The sequence below is a fragment of the Lissotriton helveticus genome, chromosome 11, assembly GCF_964261635.1.
Source record: "Lissotriton helveticus chromosome 11, aLisHel1.1, whole genome shotgun sequence".
Lineage (NCBI taxonomy): Eukaryota > Metazoa > Chordata > Amphibia > Caudata > Salamandridae > Lissotriton > Lissotriton helveticus.
In genome coordinates this window covers 444,852,428-444,876,764 of record NC_136072.1, presented here as the reverse complement: position 1 = coordinate 444,876,764, position 24,337 = coordinate 444,852,428, and the positions used below count along the sequence as shown (strand labels likewise).

The following is a 24,337-nucleotide window of genomic DNA, read 5'->3' as shown; positions in this document are numbered from 1 at the left end:
CCTTGAAAGGAAGCATTAACAGAACCACATCCTCCCATATTGGAGTAACAGCTCTGATGTACAGAAAGGGTGAACAGTCTGATCATAATCCTCGGTCCATGCATCTAGAGACCCAAAGCCTTCCTCCATCTAATAAATACAACTCCAGCCAGAGAAACAAGCCAATGAAGCAAAGCCAGCACCTGCCCTCGTGCTGGAATAGTCTACTCAGAATGGTTTTGTTTCCCAAGATTGCACTGACAGCAAACTGTATGTGAGCCAAAGGCTGTTAAGATTTTTTCCACACTGTGAAAGAAAATGCTGATGTAGGACATGTCATGGTCAGGGCAGCAGCAAAATCATTACCTCCAAGGTCCATCTAGACCGGGGAGTCAGTTCCTCACATCTGCCTCAACAGCATGAAGGAGTGAAGAGTGTCTCATGTGGAACAAGAGCCTCCTGTAGATCTCTTGCTGGCTTCCATGGTCAATACTCTTCACTACACACGGCACCCACACACAGTTATAGCTTGAAACATGTCAACATTCATTCATCCATCCAAACTTGAGTGAAATGGCACCATCTTGCAATGTAGGCCTCAATGAGGGGGCGACGCCTTGAATTACAGTATGCAGGTGCATTCATCTGCATTGACAGAATCCCAATCCGATGCTTTTACAAAGGTGTGGCACAACAAGATGAGGGTAATGAGCTGGTTTGAGGGAGGGCAGTAAATAGTGGACTTGGTGATATGCCTTGATAGTTTTGTGCCCTCTTCAAATCTGCCAACATGCAAAAAGGATACTGTAAGCAGGAAGCCCAAGAGTTGAAGTAGTATCGGCCCAGCATGGTCCCGCTTATGGTACACATCCAGCTAATGCACTTATCATGCCCCGTGCTGATAATCCATTCTGTTGTCAAGGCGAAAATGGCTGCCGTCACACGATTCTGATGAGCTGCACAATTACAAGAGGCAAATTACATTCACAAGGTTTTTCACCAACAACCAGCTTAAGTATAAAATATTTTTTCCCATAAGACACACATTTTAATGAGTTACATTCACAAATTAAAAGTGATGTCTGAATTAAATCCAGTCAAAAGACATCTCAATGACCAGTAGGACCAACATTCAAAGAATAATCACTAAAATACCATGGGCTGCACAAAGTATAAAATAAAGATGCGCCGCGCAATTCATATAAATACTGCTGTAAACAACAGGCAAGTAATCAAAACAATCTAAAAGTGTGTTTGACAGTTGGCACCAACATGTCCTGACCGTGCCTTGACACTCAGCGGCGTCCCGATAGTATAGCAACCTAATTCATTCCAGTATTTTGGGATTAGGATATATCAATTCAAATTCAAAATTTCTTTATTTCGGCACTAATTCCATAAAAGAACAATACATTCATTACAGATAATAAAAAGAAAGAAAAACATTCCACTTGAAATATTAAAATCATTGGCTAAAACAGTACATTTCATATTGGAAGACAATCGGAGCCCAATCAAACAATCTTAAAATCCTAGGATGGACCCCTCGCTAATAAATCAGTTCTATTTCCTGGAGTAAGCTCAGTTACAGTTGATGCCCCATTTTTTTCCTTAGAAAGAAAGTAGAGTGTAAAAATCTGCTAACACTAAATGTTATTGGTTGCATTGAGTTAGTTGTCAAGATTCTCAAGGCCTGTGTACATGACCTTAAGCCTAGCAATAGGCATATTGGTTTGATCCATCTTTTTCTGGCCTGTGCATATGCAGGACAAAAGAAGAGGATGTGTTGCTCATTTTCTATCTTGTTTTGATCGCACATAGAGCAAGTTTCATCAGTTGCTGGAGATGGTGCGTCTGAATTTCTAGCCCAACGTGCCAAGGTTGTCTTTATTAAAAGATTTCCATATCTAAATTTTAAAAACAGTGTTTTGGCAAGTGGGGGCTCTATTTCGTCCATAAAAGTCTCAAAGAGAGGCAGGTCCTTAAAACTTAAGAAGTTTGATACTAGGGACCCTCCATTTGTAGCATTTATGGTTCGATTTACAATAAAGATCCAAAAAGCCCTTTTTAAGATTAACTTCGGGTTAGGTGGAAGTTGCTCAGGGTTCTCCCAAAAATGTTTCAGACCTATATTGTTGAGCCAAGTTTTGACATGCCTAAACCATGGGATGGCTTTTAGACTATCAAGGGCCATGATTTCTATTAGCCCGTCTCTATAGTCTTGAAGTTCGGGAACCTGCCATAGTCTAACCCATAGCATTAGTGGTCGAATCAAGACTTGATGGTCGGTTCTCTTAAAGTTTAGGTCGAGTTGCAATGGCACTAATGGAGTGCCTCTCGGAACCCTTACCAAACTTCGCAAGAAGTTATTGTCCAGGACATTAAAAATATCTTTGGACCCAGGACCCCAAATTTCTGCACCATATAACACTGATGGTTGGACTTTAAATTTAAAGAGATCAATCGCTGGTGCCACAGCTTTGCTGGTACTGAGGCTTTGTTCCCTGAGAATTGGTTTTACATTCTGGGCAAAAGTCAATTTACATTTTTCCATTTGAGCTCTCCAAGTAAAGTTGGAATCTAATGTCACCCCTAAATATGAAAAATGGGGCACCGATTCCAGTTTTGCTCCTTTCAAAGTTAGACAGCCTTTATCTGGTTTAGTCGGATTCAGGGCCATACATTTGGTCTTTTTCCCATTAATCTCCAGCCCCTTTTTACTACAATATTCGCTGAAGGTATTCAATAGTACCTGGAGACCTTTTTTAGTTTGGGAAATCAAGATAGTGTCATCAGCAAATAATAAGGATGTTACCCTTTCACCGTTCAGTTTTGGGGAATCATTATTGCATCCCTCTAGATATGTGGGGATGTCGTTCACAAAAAGGGAAAAAAGCGTAGGGGCCAGAACACAGCCCTGACGAACACCACGTTCGATGGGGATTTTTTGGGTTAGTTCACCGTTTGGGCCCCATCGGATTCTTGCAAAATTCCCTTCATGTAACTCTTTGATCTGAACTACTAGATTATTAGGCAGGCCTGCTGCACTCAGGGTTTTCCATAAAAGATTGCGAGGCACTAAATCGAATGCTGCCCTTAGATCCACGAAGGCAACATATAAGTGACCCTTTTTAATCTTTACATATTTCCAGTATAGGCAGCAGAATCTAAAAATCTGATCTATTGTACTAACTTTTGTTCTAAACCCAGCTTGATATTTGGTTAGAATTGAATTATCCTCCAACCAATCACTCACACGTAATAAAATGTGTTGTGAGTAAATTTTTTGGAGGATATCTATTAAACTGATTGGCCGGTAGTTACAAGGATCCATCCTATCTCCTTTTTTAAAAATTAAAATTATTTCGGCTCCCTTCCAACTTTCTGGGAATTCTAAGGTGCAAGATAGCTTGTTGCACAAGTAGTTAATATACGGTGCCCATACTTTTAGGTCGTGCTTGTAGAGATCCCCCGGAATCTTGTCAAGACCTGGAGCTTTGCCAGATTTTATTTGGCTTATTGCCAACTCAGTTTCCCCTAGTGTGAAGCCTAGATAATCTGTAGATGTTTCATAGTTTGGGGCATTTATCTCCATGTTGGGATCATCATATTTTTTATACAGGTTAGTAAAGTGCTCAATCCAAGTTTGCTCATCCAAGAAGACATCCTTGGTCACTCTACCCACGTGATTCCCATTTGCTACTAACCTCCAAAAGGCTACATTATCGCGCGATTTGGCGGCCAGCAGCAAATCAGCCCATTTATCTTCCTCCCATGCTATTTTTGAAGCCCTTTGGACGGACTTGTAATTATTCCTTGCTTTTTGGATGTCTAAGGGGGACTTAGACTTAATCGCCAATATAAGTTCCCTTTTGGACTCTCTACAGAATCTATCATACCAGGGCTTACTATGGGACAGATTCTGTGTCTTTTGCTGGTTCTTTTTGGGCATTTTTGTAACTAAAAGTTTTAGGTCAGTGAAGAATTTTTGATGTTTTAACAAAAACGGGGTTTTGATATCCTCATCAGATGTTAGACCTAAATAAGGTTCAAAGGTCCCAGCAAAAAGTATATAAATTTCCCTAAGAATGTCACTGTGGTCCAATATAAAAGGCCATTTGAGTGATCGCCTATTATTACTAATGTGGATCTCGATATTATCGCCACTGCTTTCCTCTACTAGGGAGGAATGAACTATGTCATTAAACAGTGAAGCATCTAGTGCGAGATTTAAAGGAGAGTGGTCACTTTCTAGCCTCTCCATTACATCGAGGTCCAGAAGATGCGACCACATAGGTATAGAGGCAATCACAAAGTCTAGGTTACTTTTGCAATTGTTTCTACTAAAAGATGGTTTCTTCAAACAGTCGGATGATAACCGTCCATTGCATGCCCTAAGACAGTACTCTGTGCATAGTTTAGTCAATTGGAGAACCAAAGTAGAGCATTTTACCGATTTTACGTTCTCCAAAATAGGGATTTTGTTCGCCAGGTCTTCCTCAACAAAGATATCACTAAGGCCCAAGACTGGCTCGAAATTACAGTTTAAATCGCCAGCCAAAATGATCAGATCCTCCCTGGAATCCAGTCCGCTTAGGAAGCAGTCTAATTTAGATAGCGTTAGTGATTCACTTGATGAGGGTAACGGCCTATTATAGATATTTATTAAAAATAATTTTTTCTCTTTGCACGTCGTAATTCTTAGTGCTAGTATGTCTAAGGAATTTGTGTCTACCACCTCGATGTGTACCCTTAGGTTTGCTTTCACCCAAGTCAAAAGTCCCCCAGACGGCCTTCCACTTCTAGATGGAATCGCACCAATTCCATAGGTCTTGTATCCCACTCTATGAGGTGTATCAATTGCCCAGGTTTCCTGCAACATACAGAAATCAAAGGATTCAATAAAACTCGCCCACTCTGGGTCCCTTAGGTTTTTTGTGATTCCAGCTATGTTCCAGCAGACTAGTTTTACAGGCTTCCCAAAAACAAGGGACGTCTCAGGAAGCACCCTTGTTTTTTCCCCACGACTAACGGGAAACACAGTTTGTATTGCAAAAGGTGTTAACTCAGTCGATGACATTTTACTCAGTTTGTTGCCTATAGGGGCTTCCTGACACTTAGGGGACCTAATAATGTCCTCCAATAAATTATCCTTAATAACATTGCAAGGGTCGCCCCCATTATCGTCACACCTCCCTTCCACGGAGTTATCCCTTGTCAAATTGCTACTTGGATTTTCGATGTTTACCTTCCCTAAATCAGAGTTACATGCCTCTGTTTTAGAATGGATGACATAAAGTCATTCGTTTTCGTCCAAGCTAGACAAGGGGTAAAAGAAATTTGCAAGTGGTATATCCCAGTATTCCCTCGGATTATTGTTGTGGAGGTACTTATTTGAAGCCATATGTTGTTGTGAATTGGCACCCGTATTTTGGGATAGAGAGTTGGCGAACTTGGTGTCATAGCTATGAACAACATGACTTGGAACAGAGTTTTGTCTGGGAATTGGTACATGTCTACACATCAGCGATGGATAATTGGTGGGCATATGTAAATGGGAGGGCATTTCATAGGCACTATGGTAACTAGGGGTGGCCTGGTTCCGAATTGTATCGGGTGTGTATGAAGCATCAGATCTGTACTTTAATAGAGGATGTCGCGCAGGCCTTGTTGGTGGTTTGTTAAAATGAGTCATCATGGCTTCCGGATAAAAGTAGCTCAGATTCCGCGTGGATATGCCTCCCTCACATCTCCCGGGGAACCAATCGCTAATATGTGTTACCAATCTGTGATCTTTAAAATTGACTATGATCACATCCCCTTCTATCTGTTTAGGTCGAATACCCACCCAATTACAACATCTCACAGAAACAATGTCTCCGTTGAGATGCGGTGGGAGTGGTCTGTTTTTGCTCAGCCAGTGGATAACCTTGTTTTTAAGGCTAGAGTTATATTCAGTAATTCCTCCAGGCAGAGTCGGGACACCTGTTAGTATGATGACGTAATTTGCTGACTCAGGGGGTAAATCGGCCACGTTGCTAAATTTAGATCTAGTTGTTTTAACAGCCTTAGGTGGAGGAATATTTGTTTTTTGATCTTTTTTGGATTCAGATTCTCCTGGGTGTGATTTTTCCTTAGTTATATTCTCAAAAGTTCTAACAGTATTACTTGCCACACGATCGTTCTGTGTGTTAGCTGCTAAGGTGTTATTTTTTGGGGTGGTATCAAGCTGTAGCCCAGGATGATTAGTTGGTTGGCGTTTGTCTACAATCTGTGGTTAATTTGGGTTTTTGAGTGGCTGTTGATGTGTTGAATCTTTTTCCGTCCTAATCTGATCTATAGCCTCCCCCAACCTTTTGACCCTTTCAATGAAGGGAAGTATTAATGATTTTAGGAGGCTTTCAATGCCCTCCAACAGGCCTTCATAATTAGGGGCAGATGACAAGTGAGCATTATTGTGGTCCGCTAAATCAACCTTCTCTACATCTGTAGTTCTCTTGTGTGGGGGATATATATTGCTAGTAATAAAGGGAGGAAATCTATCCCCCTTTCTTGCCCCTCCCTTTCTTCTCCGTTTTCTTGGTGGGGAACGATTGACACTTCTAATCCCTGTGGATGTTGGTTTTTTGTGCTTTTTATCAGATACGGTGGTCGAATAGGCATCTAATACTAAAGGAGTAAACACAGGGGAGGGTACATTTATATTGTGAAGGGGTGCCGCTTCTCTAGGCATGGGAGTACTTAGATCAACCAAAGAGTTCGATGTTTGGGTAGTCTCCAAGGTGTTGGAGTCAAAGGGAGCTAAAGTGTCATCTAATACTATATGGGTGTCTTGAAAAATTAGGGGTATATTATCCGTGCTAAATAAATCGGCATCTGATTCTTTGCAGATGGCTGGGTCTAGTATTGTGCATGTGTCAGCATTCTGTGGTATTAGGAGTGGTCGTTTTTTGAGTAGTTCAATAGAGAGTCTACGTTCAGCGCGCCTTTCTGCCAGCGTAATCTCTCGGTCCACCTCAGTTTTAGCTCTGGCAAAGTATTTGTCTAATGGACCGAGAATGGATATCCCTACAGAATTGGGTAAGGAGTTCGAAATTGGTGGCATTTTTGACGAAGACATCTCTATGTTATGTTATGTTATGTTATGATTTTATTTATATAGCGCACGGCTACTCAACAAGAGTGTCCCGGCGCTTTCAGAGGGCGGCTCAGCAGTTAAAAAAACATAACAGAGAACAGACAAAAAAAAATAAAAAAAGTGAGGTGAAAAGAAAAATAGCCTAAAGATTAAAAAGCCAGGTCTTCAGGTTTTTCCTGAACAGGAGCAGGCTCGGAATGCTGCGTAGAGCAAGGGGCAAAGAGTTCCACAACTGGGGGGCCTTAAAGCTGAAAGAACGACCCCCGATGCGAGCCTTCCTCACACGGGGCACCACGGCAAGGAACAAAGATTCCGACCGCAAGGAGCGGGCCGGACGGTAGAAGGCCAGTCTGCGCTGCAGATACTTAGCACCGGAGCCAGAAAGTGCCTTATGCACCAACGTCAGCGTTTTGAACATTATCCGCTTTCGGATAGGGAGCCAGTGAAGTGACTGTAGCACCCCCGATGTTCTTGCCCGCCTAGGAAGGCCGTAGATGGCGCGAGCCGCAGAGTTCTGCGCCACCTGCAGCCTTTGGATCAGATACTCCGGAAGCCCAAAATAGAGAGCATTAGCGTAGTCCAGTCTAGATCCTATAAGAGCTTGGACAATGATCTTCGTATGCTCCTCTGTGAGCAGGGGTAGGAACTTCCGGAGCATCTTAAGGATGCCAAAGCAGGTGCCCGTCAGACCAAGAATGTGCGATCTGAACGGGAGGTCATTATCGACCTTGACACCAAGATTTTTGGCAGCCACAGACGGCTGGGCGGGGGGGCACATGTCAGCCGGCCACCAGTCACGCCATTCCGGTTCCGACGCGCACCCAAAAAGCAGAACCTCTGATTTACTAGAGTTGGCCTTAAGACCATTCTGCTGAAACCAGCCAAAGACCCTCTTCAGACAACCCTGAATGCTCTCCCCGTCGAATGATTGATCTTTCCTGCAGGTGAAGAGAAGCTGCGTGTCGTCCGCATAGGACACGATCTGGGCCCCCGAGGCCTCCACGAGTTCCGCCAGAGGGGTCATAAAGATGTTAAAAAGGGTCGGGCTCAACACAGAGCCCTGTGGGACCCCGACTCCCAGTGGCAGCATCTCAGCGGAGCTCGAAGTAGCCCAGACCGTTTGTCGACGGTCCTCCAAAAATGAGGTGAACCATTGGAACACCGTCCCCCTCAGACTGATGTCATAGAGTCTGGAGAGTAAAGCCTCGTGGGGGACGGTGTCGAAGGCCGCCGACAAGTCCAACATGACAAGCACAGCCTCCCCCCCTGCATCCAGAGTCTCGCGGATGACCTCTGACACCTCGAGGAGTGCCGTCTCTGTACTCAGATTAGGCCGAAAGCCGGATTGCGAGGGATGCAGGAGATCATTGGACTCGAGGAAACCCGAGAGCACGCCATGCACGTGCTTCTCCGTGAGCTTCGCAAGAGCCGGCAGAAGAGAGATTGGCCGATAATTGGCCAGAACCCCGGGATCCAATCCCGGCTTTTTGAGGAGGGGGATCACCATCGCCCTTTTCCAGGACAGAGGGAGCCGCCCCTCTCTCAAAGATGAATTCAGGAGAGGATTACCAGGGGGTTGAACTGCGGCGCCATCCTGGTCAAAAATTTGGCCGGGCAGGGATCGAGTGGCGACCCAGACTTGAGCGTGGCCAACAGTGCAAGGGAAGCATCTGGGGAGACCGACGGAAACTCCGCCAGAAATACATCTGGCGTAGCCGATGGAATACGTCCCCCCCCCCGATGCCGCCAACCCCATCCGCAGACTCCACAGAAAAGGAGGCCTGGATCATTCTGATTTTATCAGTGAAAAACCTAGCCAGGTCACTGACCCAGGTCTCAGATGGAACAGCTTGCCGAAGATTCGACCTGGGGGCTGTGAACTCCCTAACCACGGTAAAAATCTCCTTGCAGGAGTTGGCGGCCGCCTCGATCCTCCTGGCGAAATACTCTTTTTTTGCGCACAGAATGTTATGATGGTACGCTTTAACCGCCAACCGATAGGTGCGTCTGGCCTCCGCGTCGCCTCTATTATGGAACAATATAAATATATTACATATACATGCAAGTATCCTTAGAATAATGTACTGGGGGCCCAAAGTATAAGATACCAATCTTAGTAAGTGGGATAAATGGACAATCTGTAGTCACAATTACAATACCACTATATCCGAGACCAAGTGGCAAAGGGGGTGGCCCAGCCCAGCCTCCGTCGGCCCCGGACGGCCACAGACGGTCCCGCCCTTGTCCCGGGCTTCTCCTGGCGCGCTCCCGCGAAGCGGTAGCACGATTCACCTTTAAACAAGAGATGCAGCAGTCTCATAGGCTGATAGGTGGGTGGGCGTGGCCAGCGGGGAGAGCAGCCCAGGTGTGACTGATTGGGCGCGCAGGGACTCCTGGACACTGGAGTCCCTGCCTTTAAGCTCGCAGCCCCGCCGACACTATCACCTGCCCCTGCACTCCTCAACAAGGAGCTCCCAGCATCCAGCAGCTTCACGAGTCAAGAAGCGCTGCGGGACCCGCGAAGCGGGTCCGGCGAGGCGCTTGGGTGTTCCTCACAGCCGAAGCACACAGGAGATCAGCAAGAACCAAGGTCCAAGTAAGGGCGGTCGCAATTCACCAAAGGGGTCCCGGTGGGCCGTAGGCAGGGTCCGCTTTTACTCCGTTGGCGGGGGGGCGTGGCCAGCGGGGAGAGCAGCCCAGGTGTGACTGATTGGGCGCGCAGGGACTCCTGGACACTGGAGTCCCTGCCTTTAAGCTCGCAGCCCCGCCGACACTATCACCTGCCCCTGCACTCCTCACCAAGGAGCTCCCAGCATCCAGCAGCTTCACGAGTCAAGAAGCGCTGCGGGACCCGCGAAGCGGGTCCGGCGAGGCGCTTGGGTGTTCCTCACAGCCGAAGCACACAGGAGATCAGCAAGAACCAAGGTCCAAGTAATGGCGGTCGCAATTCACCAAAGGGGTCCCGGTGGGCCGTAGGCAGGGTCCGCTTTTACTCCGTTGGCGGGGGGGCGTGGCCAGCGGGGAGAGCAGCCCAGGTGTGACTGATTGGGCGCGCAGGGACTCCTGGACACTGGAGTCCCTGCCTTTAAGCTCGCAGCCCCGCCGACACTATCACCTGCCCCTGCACTCCTCACCAAGGAGCTCCCAGCATCCAGCAGCTTCACGAGTCAAGAAGCGCTGAGGGACCCGCGAAGCGGGTCCGGCGAGGCGCTTGGGTGTTCCTCACAGCCGAAGCACACAGGAGATCAACAAGAACCACGGTCCAAGTAAGGGCGGTCGCAATTCACCAAAGGGGTCCCGGTGGGCCGTAGGCAGGGTCCGCTTTTACTCCGTTGGCGGGGGGCGTGGCCAGCGGGGAGAGCAGCCCAGGTGTGACTGATTGGGCGCGCAGGGACTCCTGGACACTGGAGTCCCTGCCTTTAAGCTCGCAGCCCCGCCGACACTATCACCTGCCCCTGCACTCCTCACCAAGGAGCTCCCAGCATCCAGCAGCTTTACGAGTCAAGAAGCGCTGCGGGACCCGCGAAGCGGGTCCGGCGAGGCGCTTGGGTGTTCCTCACAGCCGAAGCACACAGGAGATCAGCAAGAACCAAGGTCCAAGTAAGGGCGGTCGCAATTCACCAAAGGGGTCCCGGTGGGCCGTAGGCAGGGTCCGCTTTTACTCCGTTGGCGGGGGGGCGTGACCAGCGGGGAGAGCAGCCCAGGTGTGACTGATTGGGCGCGCAGGGACTCCTGGACACTGGAGTCCCTGCCTTTAAGCTCGCAGCCCCGCCGACACTATCACCTGCCCCTGCACTCCTCACCAAGGAGCTCCCAGCATCCAGCAGCTTCACGAGTCACGAGGGTGTTCCTCACAGCCGAAGCACACAGGAGATCAGCAAGAACCAAGGTCCAAGTAAGGGCGGTCGCAATTCATCAAAGGGGTCCATTAGGATATATCATCAACCAGATGACCTGCTTGATGGCAACCTTACAAAAGCGGTGACGGCTATTAGTTTCCAAATGGTTTTCAGGCGCACGCTCCCCCTATTGGTCATGGGTCAGATAGCGCTAAGGAAAATGGTGGTCCTGCCGAGACGCCTGTACTATTTCACTATCCTGCCTTATTATGTCACGCCCTTCTTCTTTCGCGCTTTCGAACGCATCATGAGGGAATTCCTTTGGAATGGTTCCCATTGTCGAGTGGTGATCTCTAAGCTATATTTGCCCACGGATCAGGGAGGTCTAACTGTTCCAAATATGAACACTATCATCTCGCTTCCTAGCTTAAGTGGGTGGCCAGATGGATGGCGGGACACAGCCACAAAATCACCCCCTTGGCCACTCCAAGCTCTGCTACGACTATTTCACACTTGCACTCGGGATAGGCTATCGGACTCCCTGCTGCTTGGAGTTGCTCACCGCTCCGTTCTGCAGAAGCTTGCATCTCACACAAACGACGACTCATATGCGCGGCGCTGCCCATATTAGGCATCCCCGTGGTCCAACTGTTACCACATCCACTGGCTGTTCACGTGGTGGAAGGCTGGCCCCCAAACTCTGGGCGACATTTATTGTGACGGTGTCCTGCTATTTTACGATGCACTGGTAGAGGAGGACGGCTTACACCCAGGTCGAATTCTATTGTACACCTCCTTAATTACAGCTTTGGGGAACCAATGGGAGACATGTCAGGCGAGTGTCAGACCCACTTCACTGTCCAATACCTACATGTAATGGGAACAGGTGGACATCTCACCAGATGGTTCACTGCTTTGCTACGTCATCATGCTGCAGTGTCGCTCTCCCTCCTGAGCCAGCACTGGGAAGTGGACCTGGCCTGCCCCTGCGCAGAAAAAGAAAGGGCCGCAATATTGGAAAGTCCTAATAAAATTCCTTGGAATGCCCATTTTTGCCTATTTCAATATTACATCTGTAGTGCCAGAGGCACTCCCATGTATTGAGACCAAGAGATGACCTTTGACTACCATTATTTTAATTGACTTTTAGTGTTTTGCTTTATCCTAGCTTTAATGAACAACATCATTTTTCCTGCATGTGCCTTTTTCCTTGAAGATTTCTCAGAGTAGAACAGCCTTCCCAGGAACAGAACCTGTGGGATGTGCATTTCAAAGCATGAGAGAGAGAGAGGTGTGGAATGTACTTATTGGTTTCGGAGTACAGTGTTATCAGCAGTGGTGCACAAATGTGCATTTTGTTGTACATTAGGAAGTATTATGAAGTTCTTACTTTTGGCTTTGACATGCCCTCATGCCATCTTGAATTCGGACTCAGTCTAGCTTGAGCTTTCGCGCACAGAGGCAGGGCACTAGAATACTCAAGTTATTTAGGCTATTCACGTTCAATTGTGTTTTTGGAGATAGTTTTCTGTACTGTTGGAGACTTTCGTAAGCTTTGTTTAGATAAGGGACTGTAACATGTGAGAGCGCAGAAGGAACGTGAGAACTCTTTTGCCTTTGGAATGCTTGCATTGAGTGGCCAACTCCAGTAAGTTTCCTTGGCGCAGAGGAGGGCCTCTCGAAAACTTTCAGTGCTTTCAGATTATAAAACTGGGATTTGTTTGACCTAAATGACGGACGTGTCTACAGTGTAGCAGTTCCCGGTTTGCTAAGTCTTTTGACTCTGGCCGTGAATCCCCCAGTCTGGAGTGCACCAATATGCAGTTTTTGCAGGCGGTGATGTTTTATTTTTGATTATTAACATAGTGATGTGTGAGTGTGTCTCAGTGCACATTCAAGTCTCCAGTGGCTGTAATCATCATTGTGATGTGTGAGTGTGTCTGTGTGCACATTCAAGTCTTCAGTGGTTGTAATCATCTGTTCTATTTAATGTATATATCTTTCTGATTTCTTGGAGTAGATGTCCATATTATTATCTGCTTGTATTTCATTCCATATTATCTGCTTGTATTTTATTTCATGTATTTTATTTTTTATTCCATGCATTTAACAGTTGCATTTGCTTACTTATAAGTGTGATATTATTGCTTGCACATATCTATACATATATATATATATATATAATTACGGGCACACCCCCCTTGCGTGTGCACCCGCTCACGAGTGCAGTTGGATGGTGTTTGGAAGCTGTGGGATATATATATATATATATACACATACACATTTGAATGTTGTTCATTTGACATCTGGGAAAGCCTTTTTGTTAGAGAGTGTTGCACAAATAAAAACACATGCCTTATTCTGAGAACAGTATTTGATGTGTCTCATTTTATAAATGTGAAATCCCTTTCCTGGTGGTGTTTTAATTGCTTTGCCGTGTTTGTGTCCCCATGTAGGAGGGCGGTATTTTCTATAATTTGGGATGGCGAAGCACTACAACATCTCACCTGGATAAGATGAATCATTACTTCCACAGCACTGATGCAGCACTGATGCAGCCTGCCCTCGGTGCCACACTTCAGATGCAGACCTACGACATATGATGTGGTCCTGCCCGTCCCTCGCTTTGTACTGGCAGTCAGTCACAGCCACCCTGTCCTCTTTTACTGACCTTGACACACACCTGGGAGGAATACATCTTACATATATTTCCTAGGAATAAGCGACAGAGGATGACTTCATGTTTTGGGAACTTAAAAGTTGCTGGTGGCTAAAAGTTTAATCATGAGGAGGTGGAAGTCTCCTGACCGTCCTCCTCCGCTAGCCTGGAGATGGTCACTACTGCTGTGGGCCAAGGCTGAAAGTATCACTGTGCACAGAGCAGAAACTCTCTGCCTCTGAAAAACCCCCATTGCAGCTCACTGGGACACTATACTGAATGACTCCAGGGAGGGTCCCCAATGGTGTCGGTCCTTAGGGAGATGTAGGTCAGGCAATAGAGGTGGGGAGGTCCAGTAGAAGCCTCACCTCTATTGTATCTCAAGTGTGCTGGATTACATCCACGGCTAAGTGTGGACCTTATGTACTCCACAAGACCAACGATCTCCGGGGCTTTTACTGTGCATGATACCTCTTCATTCACAGACTAGATGGGCCGGTGCTGTCATAGTTGGGTTAAGTTATTCCAGCAGCTTAAGATTTGCCCCACTACCTTTCTCTCTTGCCTCCGAATACATATAGGTTAACCAGGAACGACAAGGTACCGCCACTACAAATGGACTGCCATTGGCAATCTACCCACAAAAGGCTGCTCCTCTCTTGTCAATTAATGACTCTTTCCACCAATCAATCTTCAATGCACCACCCCCTATGTGCAACTCAACACTGATGCAGTTCAGTGTATTAAAGATGTGCAGACTGCGGGGTAAAGGTATGTGACTACATGTAAGTTGGGGGCATGCCTAGCGAGCATGCCCAGCAAGCAGCAACATATCTAACTTTGTGGTGTTGTATTCTACTCTGGCTGCATTTGTAAAACTGTGAAATGCAAAAGTATAACCAACAAAAATAGATATAAACAAAAAATTAAGTGTGTTTGACAGATCATATATGCATGTTTATTTTTTTCTGGGATGGTGGGTGATACTATTTTCAGATGAAACATGTCTTGTGTTGTCATCATTGTGCTATGCTTAATCAAGAAATACAGTCTCAGCAATCAAAAGTAAATCATAAATATGTGCACCATTATAGTAACGCATAGTGGAAATACGCTGAACACAAGTATAATACCTCAAGCCTGCATGGAGCATTATCCAGCACTAACAAATCACACCGCTCTGAAGAGATTTGCACTACTAACTAATGAAGTAATATATGCAATCAAGCTGCAATTGACTGAAACACAACAAAATACTGTTCTGTCGCCAAACAGGAGCATACATCTCTTTCTAACCTCTTCGTACAGTTGACCATCAGAGGATGTGAGATAACACATATCATCTAAAACTCCAGCCACTTAATACAAAGGTTCTGCTTCAATAGATTACAGATTACAAATTATGGCCACAGAGAGCGTCTCTGTGGCCATAATTTGTGAAGGACACATCATTTTGTCTTCGTTGTTCTTTTTCACATGTAATGTTTGTGTGTGAGCCACTTGTTTGGCATGTCAATTGTCTGTTTTTGTTTTGCCAACACTCTTTTCTTGAGCGTTATTGTTCCTTCTTGAACTTTTTTTTAAAATAGATGCATAATAAATTATAACTGCTTTTTGGAATTTGTTCTTGTGTATTTATAGGATTCTTCTTCTTTTTCTTTCTTTAACTCTCTTACTTTGCAATTTTGTTTATATGCTTGAAGTTTGGTTGTTTATCTGACTTCTTCACCTGAACCTCCTGTTGGGTGTTATAATCAATTGTCCCTGGTTCAGGGTTGTTGGACAGCCCTTGTGGCTTGTTGATGATTAGAAGTCTACAAGGCCAAAGCTCAGGCTTATATGGTGCTGATATCTGGGGAATAGTTAATGTAAACCCACTGACACTGGGAGAGAACTTTTTTGTAAGATCACTATTACACCTTCCAAAAAGCACACCCCTTACCCCTTTGTTCTTTGACATGGGTTTGAAAAGGATAAATCATGTAGAAACACTAAGACCTCTACTCTACTGGGTCAGGATTTGGACAGTTGAGGAGTTATCACCATATAGGGAGGGACTGAAGGAGTTGATGATGCTAGAAAATACAGCCACATTTCCATGGCTTCGGCACGTAAAATTGTGTTTTAGCATTTATGGTGTATAAACCCTTTTGTACAGATTTATCTTTCCTAATAACATCTAAGCAGATACTGAAGCCCATTTATTGGAAATATGTGACATCTAATTTGCGTAGATGACCTAGTAATGGGAGGTTGCATAATTTTTGAATATCGAATCTACACCCTCATTTGAAAGGTTTTTGGATATTATGCAGCCACCACTAACTAAGACAGACTATATAATATTTTGCATTGATACTTTAGAAATGAGATCCTTCACATCCAAATGGAAAAAAGGTGATGACTGTAATTGCACTTTGTGCTCCGCATCTACTATAGACAATGTGGGAAACATTCTGTTCTTTTGCCACGCGTATGTGAGGCGTCGAAGGAAATGAATACACCCACTGTGTCTTAACTTCAGCTTTACACAATATTCGCCTGCTCTACGATTATTGAAAAGTGACACATCTATACTTATGCTTTTCACCATTAGTTGCTTTTTGCTTGCAGTTGGACCACTGCGAAAGCGAAAGGAATAAACTTTTAACTGATACTATTACCAGGAAGGCACTGGTAATGCAGAGGTTTTGGAATATAACATGAGCTCAAATATCTAGACTACATTTATTGCTGGCCTCTTGTGAAGGACAGCACAATTTGTTCTTGGCAGGTATTCTAGAGAATAAAGGCCCAGATCTCAACTGGTACAAGTGTTGATTAATATCCTCAGGCCTTGGCAAAAATGTATAGAACACCGAGAATTCATCTAATGTTCTACTGTGAACGAGTTGCATTTATAGTTAGTAAACTTGGTGGACCCTTTTGAGGTTTTTGTGAACTAGACATATATATGGCACTCATCACTGTGGTCCGCTCTCTGATTAATTCATGAGTCGTAAATGGGTAACCTTTGCATAAGTCATTTTATCTTTTCGCATCATATCTTAAATGTTGCCTAGGAGCAAAATATCTATTTATTGATTAATGATGAATGTGTTTATGTTGATAGCTATTTGTACATATCACATGTTATGCCATATATAGTAAATGCTGTTTTATTTTCTATTGTAATGCACTTTAATGGGGTTGTATTGAACCAAATAAAGTAAAGTGCATAAAACACTGGTTATTAACACGCCAAATTACTTTCTCTATATAAAAAAAAACCAAATGGGAAGCTAATTTAGATGCCCCTGCAGATTTCAAATGGACTGTTGGCTGTAGCACTAATGGCCTCCCAGGAGGTGCCGATCTCAACAAGGTTCAGACTGATCTACTTTAAATACCTTCATCATACATACAGGATTCCACACAGACGGTGGAAAGTTAATAGAAGTGGCAGTCTTGATTGTCTTAGATAAAACACGGCAGGGGGTGGGTTCTTCTACACTAAATGGAGCGGTAGGGCACTCAGACCACTTTGGAATAACATTCATGACACTTTGGGAGCTATGTTGGGTAGGCCGCTCGATCTTACCTCGAAAATGACCCAGTTAAACTTAGAGGACAGCGAGGGCTACACTCATGCTGAAAAGACCTTGATAAGCTTGGGTTTGGTGATTAGAAAGCATGATATTCCTCAGGGATAGAGGCAATCACCCCTCCATCAAAAGCAGGATGGAAGGCAAGAATGGGCATATGTTGTACACTGTAGGAGAATGTACATAAGCCTCTAAGCTCCCCCTCGAACTTAGCAGAGCATGGGAAACTGGATGACATATAGAGACAAGATTTGATTCCTTACAATGCAAATTAATAATTTGTGTTTCAGACATCAATATGGTAAATTACATTTCGACGGGTGAACAATTTCTAAATAGAATAGCTTATAACATTTATCTTTAAGGTACTTGCTACAATCTTGTTGTGATGTGGATACATTGGTGGAATATGCACAAGGTGTTTCTTATGTTTTAACATGCTTATTGTTTAAAATCAACAAAATGAATATTTTTTTTATTAAAAGGAAGGTTATCCAGGGACTGGGCGATGATTCTCTTCATCGATGAACAAGATTGCTTGGGAAGTGCTGTTTGAGGGCTTTCTTGTATAGAGTGAGAGAAACCGGCTTTTTGATGTTTATTGGGAGAAAGTTCAACATTTTAAATTTTACACAAGTATCAGCATTTCAATGTGAATGACTTTCTGGAACTTGGAGCATCAATCTTCAACAGTGCAAGAAGACTTCTTAGGACTCATGCAAGAGATCTGTGAGTTTATGAGATGATTATTTAGAGATGTATGTTTAAATGGATATATTTGTGGGGGATTCAGACAGTTTTGTAAGCATGACAGAGTTCCAACTGCAGTCATCCAGGGGAAGCGAGGACAAGAGTGCAACACTCAGACCTTTTTGTGTTGCATGTGATATGCCTAGCTCAGTGCATAATTCCTTTCGGAGATGTCAGGCGGGTTTTGAGTAGACCCTTCAACGCCACAACTTAAGGTTTAGTTTAGGGAAATAATGCTTTAGACTCAGAAGTAGTTTATCTTGAAATATGGCATTTCTGGCCACTTCTTTTTGTTGATTTTAAACAATAAATACCCATGGCCTTAATCGATGGAAGTTCTCTCTCAGTGCCTACAGGTCACTATGCAACTTACATACCTGAGCACACACATCTCGCATGGTGATCCTGGTCAGGTAAATCTAGTGACCTTTGCTCTGCTCCAAATAGGGCAGGGTGATCATTACTGTGACTTGAGGGCCTTATGGCAGACTGGCACATATCAAAGTTTAAAAAGGAAAAGCAAGCTGAAACTCTGCCATCAGAAACACTGCAGTTCCCCTGCCTCTAAATGGCCTGGGGCCAAGAGTTTGCCTTTGGCGGGGAGGGGGGGTTGAGGTTGTTGAGGTCTTGAGGTTTGGCCATGCAGTTGAACTTTGATAGAAGTAGGTGTTGTTGGCATACTGGTGAAAGGAGAATCTATACTTTATCAATATACCACCCTGTGGCTCATCATGCAGGTTAAAAAGTAAGGAATCTGCAGGGAACATTAAATATGTAGTAATTGACATAGACTTTATCATTTTGACATGTTTATTAGATGGGACTTAAACCTTTTAAACACAGACCTTCCATTTCTCATTCTGTCCCTTACATTTCTCAGGACGTGGCAGTGGTCAACAGGAAGAATTTCCATCCTCATGGAGGTGAAAAATTTCAATGAAAATATTCAGTAGGAAGATTTCAGTGCTTTGGCTGATCTGCAAACTAGATTGCAACCAGACCACTGGTTTGCACTTTCACCAATTATATTTCCCATGAACTCAAAGTGAAAAGATATCTTCTGTACAGTATAAAACATTGAGCAATGCACTTACATTTTTGTCACATCTCATTACGATTTTTAACTCTTTAGATTCGGTTTAATTAATTGTTGTTGTTTGATAGCCCTCCCTATAATGCACTTGTAATATTACCCAATGTGTTGTGATGTTTTGTGGAGTATGTCTTCTCCTGTGGGTGGAGAGTGGGTGTACCTTGGAAGGGATACCCTGTAAAGCTTGTGCGTCTATGGGATTCCACTATGTTTTCTCAACCTATCTCCACCTTGCAAAGTGTCAGAGGGGAAACTCCTGGGTGTGGCAGGGAAGGGCTTCCTGTGTGAAAATGTATTTTGCCAAATAATCCCACAAGTACTCCTGAGACTATCACAGTTTCCTGGAGTACTACTGACAACACATGACAACTGAGACAGTTGGAGGACCAGCAATTGCAAAGAGATGAAGATTATGGATGTGTTATGAAACGTTTGGGGCTACGGGCATGATTGCGACTTGAGAGATTATCTGTGGACATCGAAATTCTATTCAAAAAGGGATTCCCAAGAGTCTGCATCATCTGATTTTTTTGTATCTTTTAAATATGTGGGGGGAATTTGGACTTCTCAAATTCTGCAGAGCTCCTTCTGAAATTTTCAATCTCCATCCCTCTGTAGCTTTCAATTCTGTGCAATCGGCTAACTGACTCAATTAGAGCATATGGAAGCACCTTTGGCTGTTTTAATGAAAGTTCCTCCAATCTGAATACAGGTCAACTGTACCTATCCTCCTAACGGACAAGTTACTTACCTTCCGTAACACCTTATCTGGTAGAGACATGATTTAGCCTACAGATTCCTTACCTTTGAATGCCCTAGGCGCCAGACTGGATCCGGAAGATTTTTCGTTGAGCAATATCCATGCGCGTCGGTAGGTGGCATCAGTCGGCTCTGTGTGACGTCGTTGGCATTTACACACCGTTGTGATATCGGCGTCAACCATATAGGGACCACCTTGTCGCGCTGACGTTAGTTACTTTTCTTGACTTTCCATGCCAGAAGCGTGAAGCCTGAAAGTGCACTTGCATTGGTGTGTTTTGAACAACTAGGGACCTGAAAGGGATCAGTCTTTACCCTAGAAACCCGTTTGCAGTACAGAGAGTATAAGTAAGGAATCTGCATCTAGATCATGTCTCTGCCAGATAAGGTGTTATCAAAGGTAAGTAACTTGTCCATCTGATTCCTAACCTTTGAATAGATACCCAAGCATTACCAACCCCTGAGGAGGGACTGCGGACAAGTACAAGTTTACACTAGGAAGTCCTGCAGTACAAAAGCAGACAAAAAGCCTGTCCCTGCAGACTTGACTGTCCAGGCAGTAGTATTTGGTAAATGTGTGCAGGGATGCCAACATTGCTGCCTGACAAATATCGAGGACTGGAACTCTATGTTGCAACGCCATATTAGCAGCCTTAGCTGTGGTGAAATGAGCCCTTAAGCCTTCAGGAAGCTGCTTTTTGGCAAGAACGTAGGAAATTTTGATGCAGAGGACAACAGATCACGAGGTCCTCTGTACCGCGCGACCTTTCTTTGTTCTAACGTACCCCACGAAGAGTTGGTCGTCCACCCGGAACTCTTTAGTGCAGTCACGGTATAATAGCAATGCTCTTTTTGGGTCCAGACTGTGGAGTCGCTCCTTTTCGTTAGAGGGGTGTGGAGGAGCGTAGGAAGTGGGTAAGGTGAGAGATTGCTCCACATGGAATGGTGTTACCACTTTCAGTAAAAATGAGGCCCTAGTCAAAGCATCAACTTATTAGGGAAGTTGGTCAGGTAAGGAGGCTTGGATGACAGAGCCTGCAATTCAGTCACTCTCCTGGCAGATGTGATTACCACTAAGAAGGGGGTTTTGATAGTAAGCAGCCAAAGGGGAATTTGTGCAGAGGTTCGAATGGAGTGTACATTAGAGAGGTGAGAACTAAATTAAGCTCCCAATTAGGTATAATGAAAGGGGAAGGTGGAAACATATGCACAAGGCCTTTGAGGAATCTATTTACAATGGAAGATTTAAATAATGAGGGTTGGTCTGGCAGCCTCAGGAAGGCAGACAGGGAAGAAAGTAACACTTTGAGAGTGTCCAGTACAGAGTCCTGCTGGGCAAGGGTCAAAATAAAAATAAAAACTTGAGAAACGGAAGCAGAAAGAGGAACAATAGACCTTTCAGTACAATATTTAACAAGTTTGTTCCACCACCAAAGGTGTACACAATTTTGTTGGAGGCCAAAATAACAAAGGCCCTATTTTGTAAGACATCGATGTAATGTTGGTACAATGCAATTCTGAGATTACCTCTATAAGTATGCACTGCAACCAGCACATTACATGGAGCGGTGATATCAAATAATAATACTGTGAAAATATGGTGGTTTTAGTTACCACTAATCGCACTGTAAGTCGAGACCTCAAGGAAATCCATGATGTTAATTACTCCCAAATATGTTATTAGAGGTAACTATGTGGCTACCATGCCAGTGTCCTCATTATAAATAAGGAAAGCCAGAAACCAAAGGAAAACATTGCCAATATCCCTGTGACATTGAAACTGGGTGCTATAGCATTTCAGCACTTGCAGTTATGGGACTGTGACCATAAGACACCTACAACTAGGGTGGTATTCCAGCTAATGGACAACATAAATCAAGAAAGGCAAAAACAGCCAAATATATTCAAAAATGTGCACCCAAAAGAGTTTTATCCAACCTGGCTCAGAGCCACAGTTTTGTGATGCCGCACACCCCAGGTTTTTAAAGCTCTGATTAAGAGGAGTCTGTCGAGGCTAGAATTCATACTGCCTTGTGGAAGAGTTACATTTATTCTAGTTACCAAGAAAGTATTTGCACGAATAAAAACATGAAACACAAAGCAGGCAACAGCCATGGCCGTTGGTCAGCCTCCAGACAATTCGTGGAACAGACTCATCCAGCATCTCTTGGAATTAAGATAGAGAGATTTACTTCCAATTTTGAATCCTTAGTTCACAGTTAACCAAGGAGTTCTTCTTTTTATCATAAAACATGTATATTGATGGCAGCCTGCCCCCAGGTCCATGGTTAACCTATCTACCCACCAACTTTATTTGATCCCCACTGGAAAGATTGAATTCCCAAGCTACCTCTAGAATTTCCCAAGAAAACTGAAATTTCAGAGTGCCTTCTTTGCGACCTTTCACCACTAAAGAAATGTGCATTCACTTTTGAAGCTACATAAGATCAGTAAGACCAAACGGTGTCATGAGAAATTTACAAAAAGGGTATCTGTGAAAGCAGTTTCAAGTCCAGTGTATTTAGAGTAGCTGATGTGTTACACAAATACTTATTTGTGAGTTCATTAGTATTACTACCACAATGCCTAATGGTCATCTTTACTACCACAAGTTATTCTGACAGATCCAGAATACAGGTATAGTGAGGTGTCAAACCTAAATCCCAAATGACGTACAATGAGTAATGTGGTGGAACACTAGCAAGTTAGTTGGTCTCAAGTTGCCATTATTTTCACCCAATAGCGCTCATTGGGTGGTATAGGAAATGAACCATAATTTTCCCACCCCTTGAGTTACCGATACAAGGGGTACCAGTACATCCAAATGAGGGAAAACACAGTCCATTAGGAGTTTGATTCTGAGGGTCCACTAAAAAATTAGGAACAATATGAAATGAGGGGACAATAAGTGTCTAGTTCCCCATTCATTTCTTACTTTGGCCCAGACTTTTAGTAGGGGTTTTCAACTCCTTTCAGCAGCTGCCAACTACAGGTGAAAGCAAAAAAACAGATAATTCTAAAGGAGGCAGCACCTAGTGGAACAGGGCATGTAAAAAAGGTGTTTACTGACCTAGTTACAAAGGTGTGGTGTATTGTGGGTTAAGTCGAGGAGCTGAGATGCTTTACTGTTGTTGCACATGGAGTTTAAGGAACCTAACTAGAGAAGAAATCCCAAAACCAGCCTAAAATATACATGTGTGCTTAAGGACATAAGCATCCACAGCACAATTCGTTGTTATTATTCTCCAGGCATACAGAATTAAATTGAGGTTGTGGTTTCAAAAGTCTTTTTATTCCTTGATTCTGATGAGAAAAGACCTTTTGCCAACACGTGTTTCGTCTCAAGCTTTTTGATGTCACAGCTGACTTCCTCAGGCCAAGATTGCGGTCTCTTGGAAGGCCTTGCCGTTGACGTTGCAAGGCAGGGCAGCGCTTTGCAAAATGATAGTGCTCCTGAAATTCCTGTACGTTCTGCAAAACACTTATCAGCTGATACCAGATGAGGTGTACACTAAAATTGATGACACACTGTGGATGTTTCTTTTGGACGGGAGACCGCCGAGGATAGCGATGGCGACATTGCAACGCAACCAATATAATGGCGGCATTTCTCTACCTGACCTTCGAGCATACTACTGGGCGACTCATCTAACTGTTGTGAAAAAATGGGAACATGTGGAGAGGGACCACCCCACATACGCACTTGAACGCACACAATTTGCCAGGCGCTCATTCACGCACTACATTTATGGGGGGAGGGGCTCTGCACCGCTCCTAACAGCTACACAGATCATTATAGCGACATGGAAAAAGGCAGAAAGGCAGATGAAATGGGACTGCTGGGTGACCAGGGAAACCCCGCTTTGGGTGGGAAATCGGCTTAAAAAATTGCGAAACTGCGAGGTTTCCGGAAATGGGATTTGCAGGGCATCTCACAATTTAAGGACATTATACATCATAAGTAGTGGGTAACCTTCTCGCATCGCCAGACTGAGTATGACATGAATCAGACCCAACGCTATTAGGACTTACAGCTGACGCCTGCGTGGCGGGCATAACACATAGACACCAGCGACATCCCTGAATACGCACCTTTAGAGGGACGACTCCTGATGGGTGAGATCGGGGAAAAGGCAGTCTCCTGGACATATAGAACCATAATCAATAATAAGCCAGATTCCTTGTAGAAGTTGAGGGCGAAATGGGAGTTTAGGGAATGATAGAGGACCTGGATTGGGAAATGGCGCTGCTGCATCCCCGGGATGTGGCCATCAAGTCACGACTTAGATTGATTCAATTCAAATACCTACATAGAGCCTATTACAAAAGGGCTTGACTGCACTGCATAGGGATGGCGGAAGCGCCCAACTGTCTGCGATGTAACCCGACAGAGGGTACATTCTTCCACACGGTTTGGGAGTGTTCACAGATTCAAAGGTACTGGGCTACCCTGCTGGAAGAGTTGGGAGCTATCTTGGAGAAGACGATTACTCTGAGTCCCCTGTTTGTTCAGTTGGGAATGGCCACGGAGAGTGA

The 24,337-nt window shown here is 44.5% G+C and overlaps 1 protein-coding gene across 1 annotated transcript in view; it reads right to left on the bottom strand.

Moving 5' to 3' along the window:
- WDFY1 (WD repeat and FYVE domain containing 1) overlaps positions 1-24,337 on the bottom strand; it is a 212,386-nt gene that overhangs the window by 108,732 nt on the left and 79,317 nt on the right. Inside the window, exon 5 of the mRNA XM_078665963.1 lies at positions 785-935. Coding sequence (XP_078522089.1) covers positions 785-935 — 151 coding nt within the window. The remainder of the gene's footprint in view (positions 1-784; positions 936-24,337) is intronic.